Source organism: Pieris rapae, chromosome 10 (assembly GCF_905147795.1).
Source record: "Pieris rapae chromosome 10, ilPieRapa1.1, whole genome shotgun sequence".
NCBI classification, from domain to species: Eukaryota; Metazoa; Arthropoda; class Insecta; order Lepidoptera; family Pieridae; genus Pieris; species Pieris rapae.
The window spans coordinates 5,196,958-5,211,558 of NC_059518.1; the positions used below are offsets into that span (position 1 = coordinate 5,196,958).

Genomic DNA, 14,601 nt, shown 5'->3' on the forward strand with positions numbered 1-14,601 from the left:
TGAAATAACTATTACTACATGCTATCAAATAGTATGTTAATTTGTAGATCAAGTAATAACGGTTATAAACTGATAACGCGTTTTTTTTAAATGGGTTTAATTTGTGCCAACTAGGCACAAGATACTTCGGCAGTGTCGTGTAGATGGAAAAGGCACGAAGGAGATTGTTCGGTGAAAATAATTATGCACCTAAAAAAATAGTTGGAATTCGATTGTTAGTTTAATGACAGCACAAACAATGATAACACGTTGTTAATTTACAAGATCTGTGACATATAATTGACAATGGCAGCTAATACCAGAGTAATTGCTAAGAATAATTAAACACGTAAATTATTCGTTAGACCTAATAGAAGATTCATTTGAAGAAGGAAATTGAAAAATGTCTTGCATTAGCTCACACATATAGAGGTCATATCATTCATACACATAACATTCCCACTGCTTACAGTTTACCGTACCATTTTAAGTACACTTTTAGTTATTGTCGGCATCAAATTATACGCGAAAATTCGCACGACGTGACGCACTAATTACCCTTTGTGGTCAACAAAGGCCCAACAAAAAATATGAAAGTCACGAAAATTGATAGAACACGTACAAAACAATCGCTCTGTGACCGCTCGCTCAGTCATGCGGGATTATATGATACGTCATACGACTGTGGATATGTAACGAATTCATCTATGGTTATGTGCAAGAGCGTTAGCGGAAGCTGTGGCGATATCGAATTAGTTATTTTTCATTATCCAAATATCTATAATATATATAGAGGAAAAATGTATTGTTTGTTTGCATTGGAAGACTTCAAAACGACTCGACAGATTTAAAAAAATATCTTAATCTTTTTTTCTACAATATTCTGTAACTATATTCTAATGGATATAGATTGAGTATTTTTTAAAATAAATTAGGGACGTGTATAAGAACTTCGTTATGTAATTAAATTAAATTAAAAAGATTAAATATTGCGGAAACTATTGCCAATATAAAATAGAGCAAAGTAATGTTACCATAATTTTATTGAAGATATTAATATCTGCAAAAAAGTTCCTAATACCATATGTCTAACAATTGCATATTAAATTAAATGAATATCCAGGCGTGCGAATCAGGGACTGAACGTTTATAAAATAAATCTACACTTTGCATAACCATGTATACACATTTAATTAAAACTTCTTAAACCAACAAAAACGTGAATTAATTTCAGTTCACCGTTTCGTGGTTCTCAGCAGTCGTGGGTAAGCGACTAACGTATAAATCTAAATAAAAAGTTAATGTTCTTTAGAACAATTATTATATAATAGTAGTGTCGACATATGCTAGTGTCAATAGTTTGCTATAATCACTTAAAAAATTTTAATATGTGATTTGTCAAATTTTTTTACAATTTAATTCAAAATTTATGTAATAGCTAATAAATATTTTTATAAGTTGACTATATAACAACGACTTTAGAGAAAGTGTTTAATACAGATCAACCATAGACAGTGTTAAACTTCTGACCAATATACAACTTTAAAATCCCAGTTCAAACCCCATCTATTTACTAATGGGTTCGGCTTTCACCTCCTATGTTTGTAACATTTGCGTACGGTGAATGAAAACATTTTCTCTCATTTTTGGAACATATTAATTAATAGTTTTCAGTAATTATAATATGTTAGTTAAAAATGGTTAAATCGCATATCTTACACCTCATGTACATACCTTATTTTTTATATTTTTTGAAGTTTTAGATTTAGATATGTTCGATTAAGCTTCTGCAACATTTTGTAGTTCTGTATTGTTTGTTACTGAAATTGAAGGGTTTAGTATTGAAACCTTTCCTCTATTCCTATTTTTTATATGGTACACTAATTTATATGGTTATAATTGTATGACTATAGATTTACATAGTCAAAGTTAAATAGCTAAAAAGATAATTGCTTTAATCATCAAATAACAAGAACAGGTCCATAAAAATGATATCAGCAATTCACTATCATTGATAAGAATTAAACGCGAAGTTTCTATTAATTCGTAATCTCTGATAGGACGAAGGGAGCAGTCAGTGTTGTACCATCTCATTCTAACATACGCGGCATAATAGAGACGGATTCGAGTCGTGATAACGCTCAATTTTATAATGGTACTCTCATTGCAAAGTACGGGTTATAACCGAGTGGGTCAGGGGCCTGGACATGTGATAGTGATATTTTAATTACGGATTACAGAGGTCAAAATACGCATATATAATGGTGAGTACTTAATTCATATTTGGAGTCATACTACGCTGACAGACTAACAATTGGCTATAATAAAGTGAAGGACGAAAAATGAAATGCGCGGAAAATTGATTTGTTTTTGATTATATTGTGACTTCTAAATACGTACTTTTTACTTAAGTTACGCTTGTTCGATCGGTTTATACGCTGGAATACTTAACTATTTTAATTTAATTGGTTTTAACACTTTTATTTGGAACCAAAGCCTGGCTCCAATTAAATTTGATACAACCTTAATCGAGTTGACTGGAATGGAAATCTTAAACGTTGTTAAATAAAATGATTATATTTTAAACCGTTAAGGTTTTAAATTTTTGCTACGAAATTCTACTAATAATCTTAAACATAATAGCCTGAATCTTCATTTTAATTTAATTATTCTACTAATATTTAAAGAAGCACTCGCACAAATTTTATTTGAGCACTCGAAAAGACGCGGCCCTTTCTAAGTATATTATTTATAAAACGAAAAGCAAGATGTTGAAGCAAACATGTGTGATCTGCAAAAGAACAAAACTTCCCCTCGTGCCGAGATTTTTTATTTATTACACTTTGCAACTTCAATGAATCACGGTATACTGTTACCAAAAAGTTTTGTACTAAATCATGAAAAACCGTAAATAGAGGTCAGTCTACTGTCTACTATACTTGTGTCATACACACATTTTTTGTGTTACACAAATATGTTTGTCTTCCATTAACTTTATGTCAGGGATTTGTGCTATATTTCCAACTTTAGTAAATTGTACATTTTCTTTCAAATGTATTATATTTTTCAGTGTGGGACACATTTTGCACTCACGACCTTTGAGAGCGCTACGCTTATCCAATGCCAAACATTGATACTTATATTACAGGCTATTGTGTGTGCTATTGTCCTTAAAAAAAGTTAATTTTGGCGAATAATAAACGTGTGTTCCTGACCCTATATTAGATATAAACTAGGCACTATTCGTGTCAGAATTATAAGCTATTTGAAGAATTCCCAGGCCATATTAATTAAGGATGAGGCGAAACGTAGATTGGTCTAATCTACTTTATTAGCGAAATGGAGCTACTTTTAGACCGGATATATTTATGGATTGATACTTATTTCGTTTTTACTTAAAAAAATCGCTTGTTATATAATAATTAGAGAGTGAACTCGAAACCCATCTATATAATACCTGGGTAACACTGAAAATGTTTAAAGAATGAAAAACGGCTCAATATAGTAAGTCGCCAATATTTTTATTGTTTTACGAAGTTCTTCGTTCCTCTCTACCCATTGTCGCATTCGAAAGAACCATTGAGAAGTGGGCTCTTTCTTCAGTAGATATCTCTTTTATGGTATTTTCGTACGCTTTCACTGCATCTTCAGGGCTCGTAAGGGAATACCTCGAATATCTTTAGTTATTTGGAATAAATGAAAGTCGCAGGATGCCAGGTCAGAACTGTATGGCGGATGACTCATTATCTCGATACCTGCCATAGTCTAATATTCAACAATCCGTTTTGTGGAGTTCGCTGAAGCAATGTCATGGTGAAGGAGGATCCTACTTCGAGGGCACTGCTGTCGAATTTTTTTCCAAGACACCAGGCAAACAGCAATTGACATACCAATCTGCAGTAGCTGTCATTCGATCCTCTAGCACAACTGTTGCGAAATGACCATTCCGACCAAAGAATGAGGTAGTCATCTTTTTTCTTCTACTTCTTTCTTTCTTTACCTTAGTTTGCCTAAAGTAGAATGCCTAGGCTTGACCGTATCTGCTGATAGGTCACTCTTTTATCTTCCTCTATCATGCATCGTACAGCACTGATGTTATCTTCAGTCGTCGCTGTTAAAGGACGTCCCTCACGCGGATTATCACTGAGATTGCAACATCCACGCTTAAACTCGTTAAACCAATTGTAAATAGTGGTACGAGATTGAGCTTTATTAAAAAATGCTAATCGTAGCCTATCATAGTTTTTGAAACCCACAACGAAAGTCATAATAAATCATTAACCGAAAATTTTCCCGCGTTCATTTTCTCGTAACAAGAGTTTTAGATTTGCCGCCAATTGACAAAAACAAATGACAAATAAATGCAATACTACATTAGGTAATAAAAGTTCTTAATTTGAAATTCAAAAAAGTTTTCATTAGCAATTTATAATCTGGCTAGTTCCAAACATTTTCAGTGTTACCCACGTACAGAGGTAGTATTGCACCTACTTTCATTTTCCATATTGAGAAGAACCCAGAATCTCGGGGATTAATTCTTTAAGCTTTCCAAGCGCTTCCAACACCACCACAATACATTTAAGTAATCCAAATAACCATGAATTTTATTAGATTTAAAAAATATAGACTGAACTATTATGTATACAGTCATTTGTACAAGTTAATTACAAATTCTCTTTATACCTTTTTTAGAAAACCTCCACGTCTATTAGACAATATAAAATCAACTAAATCTGATTATAGAAAGAGTAAAAAAAAAATTATGAAACTATTTTCTGAACAGTGTTCACGTACATTTCAACTTCCACATAGCAATGCAATCAATTGTTCTATCTCTTTTTGCTGGCCCGCATAAAAAGGGATAGCAAAAACAATTTATTTATATTGTCGGAAAAGGGGTGAAGTTGTTTACTATTACATGGTCCGGAATATAGGCGATAAGAGATACAATTTATCTTTAGAGGGGTTTAACAGATTTTTAAATATAAATACATATTCTTCGTTCAGAATAACATAAAAAATAGCATATGTCATTAACATCTAGATAGATCTTTCACATAATTAAACTGTCTTAAAAAAACCATATGTTTATGAAAGAATAAAGTTTCTATTAATAATAATTAAAGAGATATCTGACACACACCGTAATAATTAATAAGAATAACTTTCCTTATTTTTCCTTTTCCTTTCCTTAAAATTATATAGAATACACGTATAACCCGGAAAACTAATGAACAATATTATAGGTATATTTTACCTATTACCTTATCTAAAATATTTTTATCGCATTCGGATTCCACATAATTTATAGAGAATAGTAATAGTTTATATTGTAACAAAGATAGTCGTGTAACCAAAAATCATGGTAAATTCTGTTTAATTTTATTAAATTAGTTAATATATCTAATAATACTTAACTCCTTTATAATAATAATACAGGCTTTTATTCAGATCATCTTAGGTAAATACATAAACAAAGCTCATTATATTAAATTAGATTTTAGAAGGTTGAAAAAGTACATCATATAGGCATCAAGAGGCATAAATTAGTACACAGTCCCCGTTTTTATTGTAGTGTATACAATATTCAAATATAAAATGTAATGTATTAGCAATATCAAGAATTGAACACCCGGTTATTAGTTTCAGTGGATTTAAAATGAAATAATGTTTAAGTGACATTGAGCGATAAGAACATACTGAATCAGAGCGTGGCATTAATGATTTCTTTATTTCCTTTAACTCATGCAATATATTTTATTTTCAGAGTAAACTTTTCAAATCAAAAGCAAGTGATTTCGAGAACGAAGCTTTAGACGTTCATAATGAATACAGAAGAGAACATGGTACACCGCCATTAGTCCTAAATAAAGATATCTGCAAAGTTAGCCAAAAATGGGCCGATGAGTTGGCCAAAAAGGACTCTATGTCCTATAGTTTAAATCCAGATTTCGGTGAAAGCGTATACTGTGGTTGGTCATCGGACCCAAATGTTAAGATCAGAGCACGTGACTGCATAGACAGATGGTACAGCGAAATAAATGAATACTCATTTGGAAAAGAACCGGAAGTATTAAATTGCGGGCATTTTACACAATTAATATGGAAGAGCACAAAAGAACTTGGAATTGGATGCGCAAAGAGTAAATCTGGTAAACTGTATGTAGTAGCTAATTACTACCCTCCAGGAAACTATGGTGAACAGTTTGTTAAAAATGTTCCACCGCCTGGTGCATTTCAATTCAAATCTACTTTTAACGACGAATCAAGTAGTAGTACTCCTTATGAATCTAATAATAACGTGCCTTCATCGCCACAAAGAACCAGCAAAAATCTAACTGACTACGCCGCTGATTTGGTTACTAAATTAAAGTCAACTACAATATCATCTGATAAATTTGAAGAAGAATTTTTAAATGCTCACAATGAATATCGGAGTAAACACCGTGTGCCTCCGCTAGTTCTGAATAAAAAACTTAACAAGTATGCTGAGGAATGGGCCAAAACTATATCCAAAAATGGAAGGGTTGAACATAGAGATCAAAATGAGTATGGTGAGAATATATTCTATGCTTGGTCATCCGATCCAAACTTTGTTTTAACTGGTAGAGACCCAGTGGACAAATGGTATAGTGAGATTCAGAATCATGATTTCGGCAAAGAGCCAGATAATTTAGGCTCAGGTCATTTCTCCCAGGTTGTTTGGGAAGATACTATGGAGGTTGGTGTAGGCGTTGCGAAGACAAAAGAAGGACAAATATATGTTGTAGCAAACTATCACCCTCCCGGTAATGTAATCGGTAGTTTTGCGACTAAAGTTCGTCCGCCTGTTTATTAGATTACAAAGCTAGTTGTAGAAAATTTATCATTCCAAACGTTTCTACGTATTTTCGGACGTATTTATTTTTCATATTAATGGATTAGTTTTAATGATTAGATAAGTCTGTTGCAATGACCACGGAAGACAATATGTATTTTTTTTATATATAATGATTTCAATATGTTTGTGAACGAAAATACATGTTTAAAAAAATTTGATATTTTTATAAACATATAAGAGGAAATACTAGTTTTGACGATAACGTCATACTATAACCCATATTTCGGTTTTAGCCACTTAAAAATTTATTGTTTCATAATTATATAGCAGAAAATTTAGTCTTTGTATTATTCATCATACAACATCCCTTTTTATGTATTAACCAAATTATTTTTAATTACTTCCCCGTCTAAAATATCTTACGAATAACTTAAAACAAACGCATTTTACGGTTTGCATTTTGTATTAACTATGCATTCGTTATTAAGATATTTCTTACATTAAAATTATTGTATGGAAAATATACTTTATGTAATCCTGATATGAGCTGAAATAGAAAACCGAACAGAAAATTCAAACCAATGGATATTGTAAGTTTGATATTAATCGTTAATATTGATACGAACACAGGAAATTGTGTCCTATTTCATTAAGTCGATGATATATTATAGGTTGAAGCACTGAAGTTAAATATTTACTAGACGTAGAAAGCTATTGCAATCAACACACATTTTATTATAGGAGTTTTTAATGGTATTGTAAAATAATAGTGCCTTGAAATGGATTGGTTTGTTATGTATTTAATAGCTGTGGTGAGTGATATTATTAATTAAAGTATTCTTATTATTTTGTTTTTCCTTCTGTGTTTTGTATTATTGATTGCGATCACACAAAAGCAGTATGGTACTTCGATAATAATAATGAAGCTATCGGATTGGTTTGCATCAGTAATAGCTTAACCTGCAGCTGAGTTTCACCATTGGATGTCAAGGCAGAATATGAAATTCCATCCGTATCACCGCGTATCAGTTTTGCCGCACACCACAACTATGTACCAGCTGCTCACAAAAATATTTCCGAAGCAATTCGACATAGGGCGCTTCAATTAAATAACTAAAAATTGTTTAAAAGCTGGCAACATACTTGCGAGCCTTTAAAGCATTCTAGCAATTATTTATTTATTATATTATAATTTCTGCATATTACTTTATATCTAATAAATATTTATATACAATTACAAACTAAAAATATATCTAATAACTAACCTTAAAATTTAATTATTAAAAAATATTATTAAAAGGAGTCCCTTTAGGCAAGGTTCCGAAGATACTAGCAGCGTTCCCCCTTTGAATAGCTAGACTAATTCTTTGTGCGAGGTAGCTGCCAGCTCTTCGTTCTCCTGTGATGTCGACTAACCTTTTTGATAATTCCCTAAAAAGCTTTAATGCGCTAGGACCCCACGGACCAAGGGTCTCGACACCGAATGGGACAAAATCATATTCAGAGCCTAGACCCTTGTATTATTCTAGCAATTTGAATGTCCTTGCGCCTCAATATGACGAAAACATCAGGGGACGGTTTGCCTCTTGTAATATTTAAAAAAGAATCACCAAAAACACGCATATTCAATTAAAATTTTGGAAACTTTTTACCAGGAAAGATTCTTATTATTCAAAAGAATTTATCAACAACATTTATCGTTGATAAATCTTTATACAACTACTACTACTTATTAATATTGTAGGCATTTATTTACAATATAAAGGAACAGCGTTATGGCACTGAAGTTTTAAAACTCCGTAAATCTTATATTATATATATAGAATATATGAAGCGCACTAACATTCCTTCATTACATATGACCACATGGATGGTGATTAAAATAGTTTAATTTATCTATTTTTTATCCACAACCAGGGTGACTGTTCTATTCAGGAGAAAGTTTAGCCACGTCTATAATATATACTATATACGTAGGAAAAAAAAAACTGCCACATTATAAATCTTTATGACAGGACGAAGTCTGTCGGGTCCGCTAGTATTTTATATTTGTATGATTACAGACGCTTGTAGTAGTCAAGGGTTATAAATCTCTTGACATGGAGAATCTCATCGACTTAGTGAGAGTAAGTACTATGCTATCAATTCTCAAAATCAATAGTTATTAAATAGCTTAAAAAGTAATAACTAATAAAGTGCCTCGGGTTCAAAATGAAGTATGGGACAGAGTAATTGTTGGTGTCTCATTGATAAAGTACTATTATAATATAATCTTCAGCATCAGTCTCACTTTGTTGACAATCAAATAGTTTACTATATTCCTATGCAAGTTTAGATATAATAAATACGTAAGTTTTGTCATAATTAATAAGAAATTTATCAACATAATTATTGATCCAATTTTGGGCACGAACATGGGTGCAGTAAAAAAAAATCACCTTAGACAATAATTATTAAAATAATGTTATTGTTTGTGAATATACAGCTGAAATGTTACTTAGTAAAGTTCAACTGAGATTAATTTAAATTTTGCTGAACATGTGCCTCCAGGCGAAAACAATGTTTTCTTAATGTATGTTACTTAGGTATATATGTATTTATAAGCTTAAAACAACTTGGTATTAAAGGAGTGGCTCTCAGGCTAAGGTTTTGTGTTTGAGCTTTGGCTGCGTTGAGTATTTTTTGTTTAAAATAACACTTGATTGTACGGAGAATAAAAACATTATAAGTATACTTGTTTACCTGTATGAATAAAGATATTTTTGATTTGATTTGATAAATTGATTGTAAACACATTCTAATAAAGAAATCTATCACACAAATTCTATGACACAGAGTCGCATAATATGTTTACGTAATTTATATATAATGACTTTAGTAAATTAATTTCAGTGCAATACACCAATGTTTTTACAGATACTATCAGACCCTCTTTATAGCCCCATATATATTCTGCATTCATGTTCTCTTTACTTTACTTAATCTAAATCAAACTTATTTGGTAAGTAAGTAATGAAATTAATCTTAAAAGTTTCAATTTAATGAAGCTGCAAATGTATATGCATTAAATATACATTTCAAAAATTAGTAGAAGGTTCGGAAATATCGACCTAATTCAACGGTAATTGATAAGTCATGTTCTAACTAACTCGTACTAAACTTAGTATACTGAAACTAAAGTTAACTCATGAAGTGAATATTCGTGTATATTGGTTAACCCTTTTCTGAGTGAGTGGAGTTTTGCTGTCTACTTTGGATATTAGAGAACATAATATAAAACTTAAAATATGCTCCAACAATTAATTCTACCAAATTAACGCACAATACTTATGGTTATACTTGACATTTGTATACCTATTTGAAATGTATTCGAGAGCGAAGCTTATTTTTAAGTGTTTTTTTAAGCCAAACTCATATTTTATGCCCAACTCATAGTATTTGTTGTAAAATTATTTCTTTGTCAGAAATAGCTCATAACGATATAAATAGACTTAATACATTCAGACAAAATTATAATATTTTGCCTTTAAAAATATAATTTCAGTCGGTCAGTGTTTCTAAAGTAACATCGAACGAAATTCCTTTACTTTGATATTTGGAGGTTTGGTAAATGCGTAGCATTATCTACTACGCCGTAGCGAAATGCGTGAAATATGACGTTATAATATAAGGTTACATAGAATAAGATTTTAATTTATTGTTTTATTTATATTTTGTTTGCTTTGCACTTAAATAAATTGTAGAAAAATAAAGGCTATCTAAAGGATGCTACCGGCGACCGGAAATACACGTCATTCGAATAACTAAGTCGCTACAAGATAATATAATTCTAATTAGGATCAAAATCATTACTTGTAATAAAACAAGCCTTGCAACGCAGTCCTTCTACTAACAAATTTTTTACATATTCAGAGAAGAAGCATCTTAAATGATGACGAAAATATTTTGGGAGTCCCAAAGTATGTTGAGCATTTACCACGGGCTGAGAAGATAATACCAGGGCACACGTTGCTAAAACCTTCCTTCGGTATGCTAAAGTCCGCAGTGAAATTCCCTCAAAGAAGTGTTGGCAACAATGTATACGGAAATATAAATAATATTGGAATAGCGTGAGTATAAACTCTTCAAAGATTAATAATTAGATACCAGAAACAGCACATTCAACACGCAGTGGCATTATTTGCTGCACCATAAACAAAAGATAATAATATTTGCACAAATAATAATCATTTTTCAGATTTGGGAATACCAATGAGAGAATTAGATATACAGGTTTTAGAAAAACAGAGAATGTTATCGTAAGTATACTTATATACTACAAATAATTGTTTATATAAAAGTCTGTCAACCATTTATAGACAGTAATAGGCTACATGTAAACAGCACATTTTGAGAACAACTCAAGAAATAGTGGCCACAAATAATTTATATAAAAAGTTTGTTTACAGGCAGCTATAGTTGGTGCTATTAAGAATTTAAAATCAAATACTAATCAAACGTAAGTAGTATTAGTAGTAGAATGTATTATAAGAATATAAATTTTAATGAATCATTTAATGATTTCAGAAATAATCCATTGGTAAGTAAAATTTATATGTATAAATAATTTTGAGTAGTAAATAAACTAACTATATAACATAACTTTAAAATTTAAATTAATTTCCTGTATTATTAAAATATTATTTTATTTAGGTCGTAATTGAATTTGACCGTACTGACTTACCATTTACTAAAGAACCTTCGTAAGTATATCATTACATTTCGTATACAATGTAAAAGCATTATTGGCTAAGGTACCGTGGAACACTTTTGAGTTTTTTTGGTACGCAAATTGTTCCGATAAAATTAAATAAATGAAGATCTTTGACAAGTCAAATATAACTAATATTTAAATAGAATGGAAAGAGCATCATGTGACTTAGACGCAAAAAAAATATAACACAAAAAATATATGGGAAACGAAAAATATAATTAAAAACCGTACTTTATTTCATATTCATTTAATATTTATTTTCCAGGGACTCTGTCAGAAATTTCGTAAGTACATATATGTGTCTAGCAGTCGTTTTAAAAGCTGTGTCCCTATCTGAAAATCTTTGATCCCTTTTAATGCCATGGAATTTTTATAGTAGTTGTTACACATACAAATACCTCAAAAATATACATCGTCTTTATCTAGGGACAGCAGTATTCATGTAAGGAAAGCTATATAATGCTATAAACTTCTTAACAAAGTATAAGCTTCTATTTCAAGATTATCCAGTTTCCATTTTCAAGGCTTCATTCTATGAAAGACAGAAAACCTTAATCCTAAAAGCTATTCTGCAATTAGAAATAGTTTATGTAGAAAATTAATAGAATTTTTAACTTCAGTCTATCGATGATGAAAATGGCGCAAACGAAATCTTGGATGAGTAAGTACACTTTAATAAGTCAAAATAAAAGTAAAAGCAAACTGACGATAAATGATACGAACTTCAGTGTAATTTTTTAATTAAATAAAGAAATAAATCAGTGGCGCTACAACCTCTGCAGGTTTTGGCCTCAGATTTCTGAATCTGTTTCATGATGTTTTTTATCTAATAGGCAAGTAGGTGATCAGCCTCCAGTACCTGACACATGTCGTCGACTTTTTGGTTCTATGACATGTCGGTTTCCGCACGATGTTTTCCTTTACCGTTCGAGCAAATTTTAACATTTGCTTGATTTCTTTCTATGTGCGCATTTAAATAAAAAGAAACTCCATTGGTGCACAGCCGGGTATCGAACCTATGACCTCAGGTCAAGCATGAGAGTCGCACGCTGAAGCCACTAGACCAACACTGCTCTTTAATTTTCAATTATATAAAAAAAAATTTTTTTATGTAATCTTTACTAACCACTTAAGGTTTTAGATTTTTAAATATTAAACATTAATTAAAATTTTAAATTTCTCAGCGCAGATTCTTTATTCACGGATGGGAATGTAAGTAAAATAAAATAATTATAATTATATTTATATAATCTCTTTATAGTGCTTGCGTTATACGTTTTTGTTGATATAATTCATTTAAGCATGCGTTGTCACTCTTATTCCGTATTCTAAAGTTGTCAAACAGAATTGTATTCAGTTTAAACGGCTGCAAACCATTTAAATTTATTATTATTTCATTTAATTTTTCACATCTTAGGTTAATAACCAACGTCGATCCAGAAAAATAAAATCCGCATATAGAATACGACAAAGTAGCGAGTCGACAGATTCGTCCGATCTTTCTCCATCATCAGCCAGCTCAGACTACGAGAAGAATGCCGGAAACCCCTTCACAATACACAAGGACAAATATAAACAAAATTGGTTATGGTATCACGAGGTCTGATTCACTTACTACTTGAAAATAATAATGTAATTTTTTTTTAAAATTTTTAAAGTACATAGTTCAAATTTCTACACGATACATATATGACAAAAATATTAGGTACGTAGCAAATAGCAATGGTTGCTACAGTTTGAATGACAGGAGTAAATATTTGTGTTAAAAAAAATGATAAGGTTTGCGCCATACTTATTAATGACCCTAGAAAATATTTCATCAAATATTTCAATTGAGTATTTATATCGTTAATTATCTTACAGATTAGATTCTTTCGTTCGTGAGTTTGGAATATACGTCTAAAATAAAAACACGATTGTTGTTCGTCCCAGTGCAGGCAATGTACTTCTCTAGAATGTGCTTCATGTGCTTTTGCATTAATTTTTGATATTAGAAAAAATATCTTAAAACGTGTTTTAGATGGACGGTGACCACATGAACGTGAACCCCTACGCACCAACATTCCAAAATTATGGTCCTTCTGGTTCATCATTATTTTTTGGTAGAAAGTGGTGGTATTTTAATCAAGTAAGTTATATTTATATCAAGCTTTTGTAATGTTATATTCTTCGAAAAATATTAAAGCTATCTTTTACAGGACGACTTCAAACCTTTGGAATAAATAATAATGATATAAATGTATTTTTATTGGTGGACCCAAATGAAAATGCTTTAATTAATCTTAATATTATGTATTAAGACACCGATGAACGTCAATCGTTGAACGACAATAAAGAAAATGAACCTTACACAATTATTAACATTAATTGCCATATAAATGCTTGCATGATCTGCTTTACAGTGTAACATTAGGTTTTCAACGTTAGTTGAAGTCATAAGATTTTTACTAAAGCACTCCTGCATTATTAAATATTCCTTGTTCGAAAGTAATGGCATACTTTTTACCAATTCTTAAAAGACCGGCAAGAGAGTCCCTCTGGCATTGAGAGTGTCCATGGGCGGCGGTATCACTTAACATCAGGTGAGCCTCCTGCCCGTTTGCCCCCTGTTCTATATAAAAAAGTTTAAAAATAAAGCTACGCACACAATAATAAACGCGTCTGCAATATAGGTGGGTCCGAGTATCATTGGCTTGTCAATGACAAAATTTTCACTAGGCATTATCGCCTATAGGCATTACTCGTGATGCAATTTATTGCGTCTGACAGTAATTGATAGGAATAAAACGGGGGCTTTCGATGCGAGACGAAATGTTGATAAATTGACAAGGCATGGTTGGCCCTCGACAGCGATATCCGCTTAATTTCCCATAGATTAATAGGGCTTTCATTTTCGTTGACATGACTCTTCTGAAGAAAAAGTGTCCCTTCATAAAGTCCCTGACTGAACCCTGGGATTTCACTTGCTTTTATTTGATTCTAGTGTATTATTTACTCTCTTTTACTTTCTATTCTTGATTATGCTGATGTATGTTATCCTGATTTAACT

The 14,601-nt window shown here is 31.3% G+C and overlaps 2 protein-coding genes across 3 annotated transcripts; both read left to right on the forward strand.

Moving 5' to 3' along the window:
• Positions 1 to 2,097: 2,097 nt before the first annotated feature.
• On the forward strand, positions 2,098 to 7,645 carry LOC111004488 (protein PRY1). Of its 2 annotated transcripts, none has more exons than XM_022275532.2 (2): positions 2,098 to 2,243; positions 5,747 to 7,645. In XM_022275532.2, the coding sequence occupies exons 1-2, from the start codon at positions 2,241 to 2,243 to the stop codon at positions 6,815 to 6,817; spliced, it is 1,074 nt and encodes a 357-aa protein (XP_022131224.1). In that variant the 5' UTR covers positions 2,098 to 2,240; the 3' UTR covers positions 6,818 to 7,645. The 2 variants fall into 2 exon arrangements, with proteins under 2 accessions (XP_022131224.1, XP_022131225.1); XM_022275533.2 differs by lacking the exon at positions 2,098 to 2,243 and adding an exon at positions 5,297 to 5,344.
• Positions 7,646 to 8,898: 1,253 nt separating this feature from the next.
• Positions 8,899 to 13,742, forward strand: LOC123689512. The gene is made up of 6 exons (XM_045629843.1): positions 8,899 to 8,925; positions 10,712 to 10,826; positions 11,037 to 11,097; positions 11,366 to 11,378; positions 12,970 to 13,152; positions 13,573 to 13,742. Exons 1-6 carry the CDS (start codon positions 8,899 to 8,901, stop codon positions 13,708 to 13,710), a joined length of 537 nt encoding a protein of 178 aa, XP_045485799.1. The 3' UTR covers positions 13,711 to 13,742.
• Positions 13,743 to 14,601: the final 859 nt, after the last annotated feature.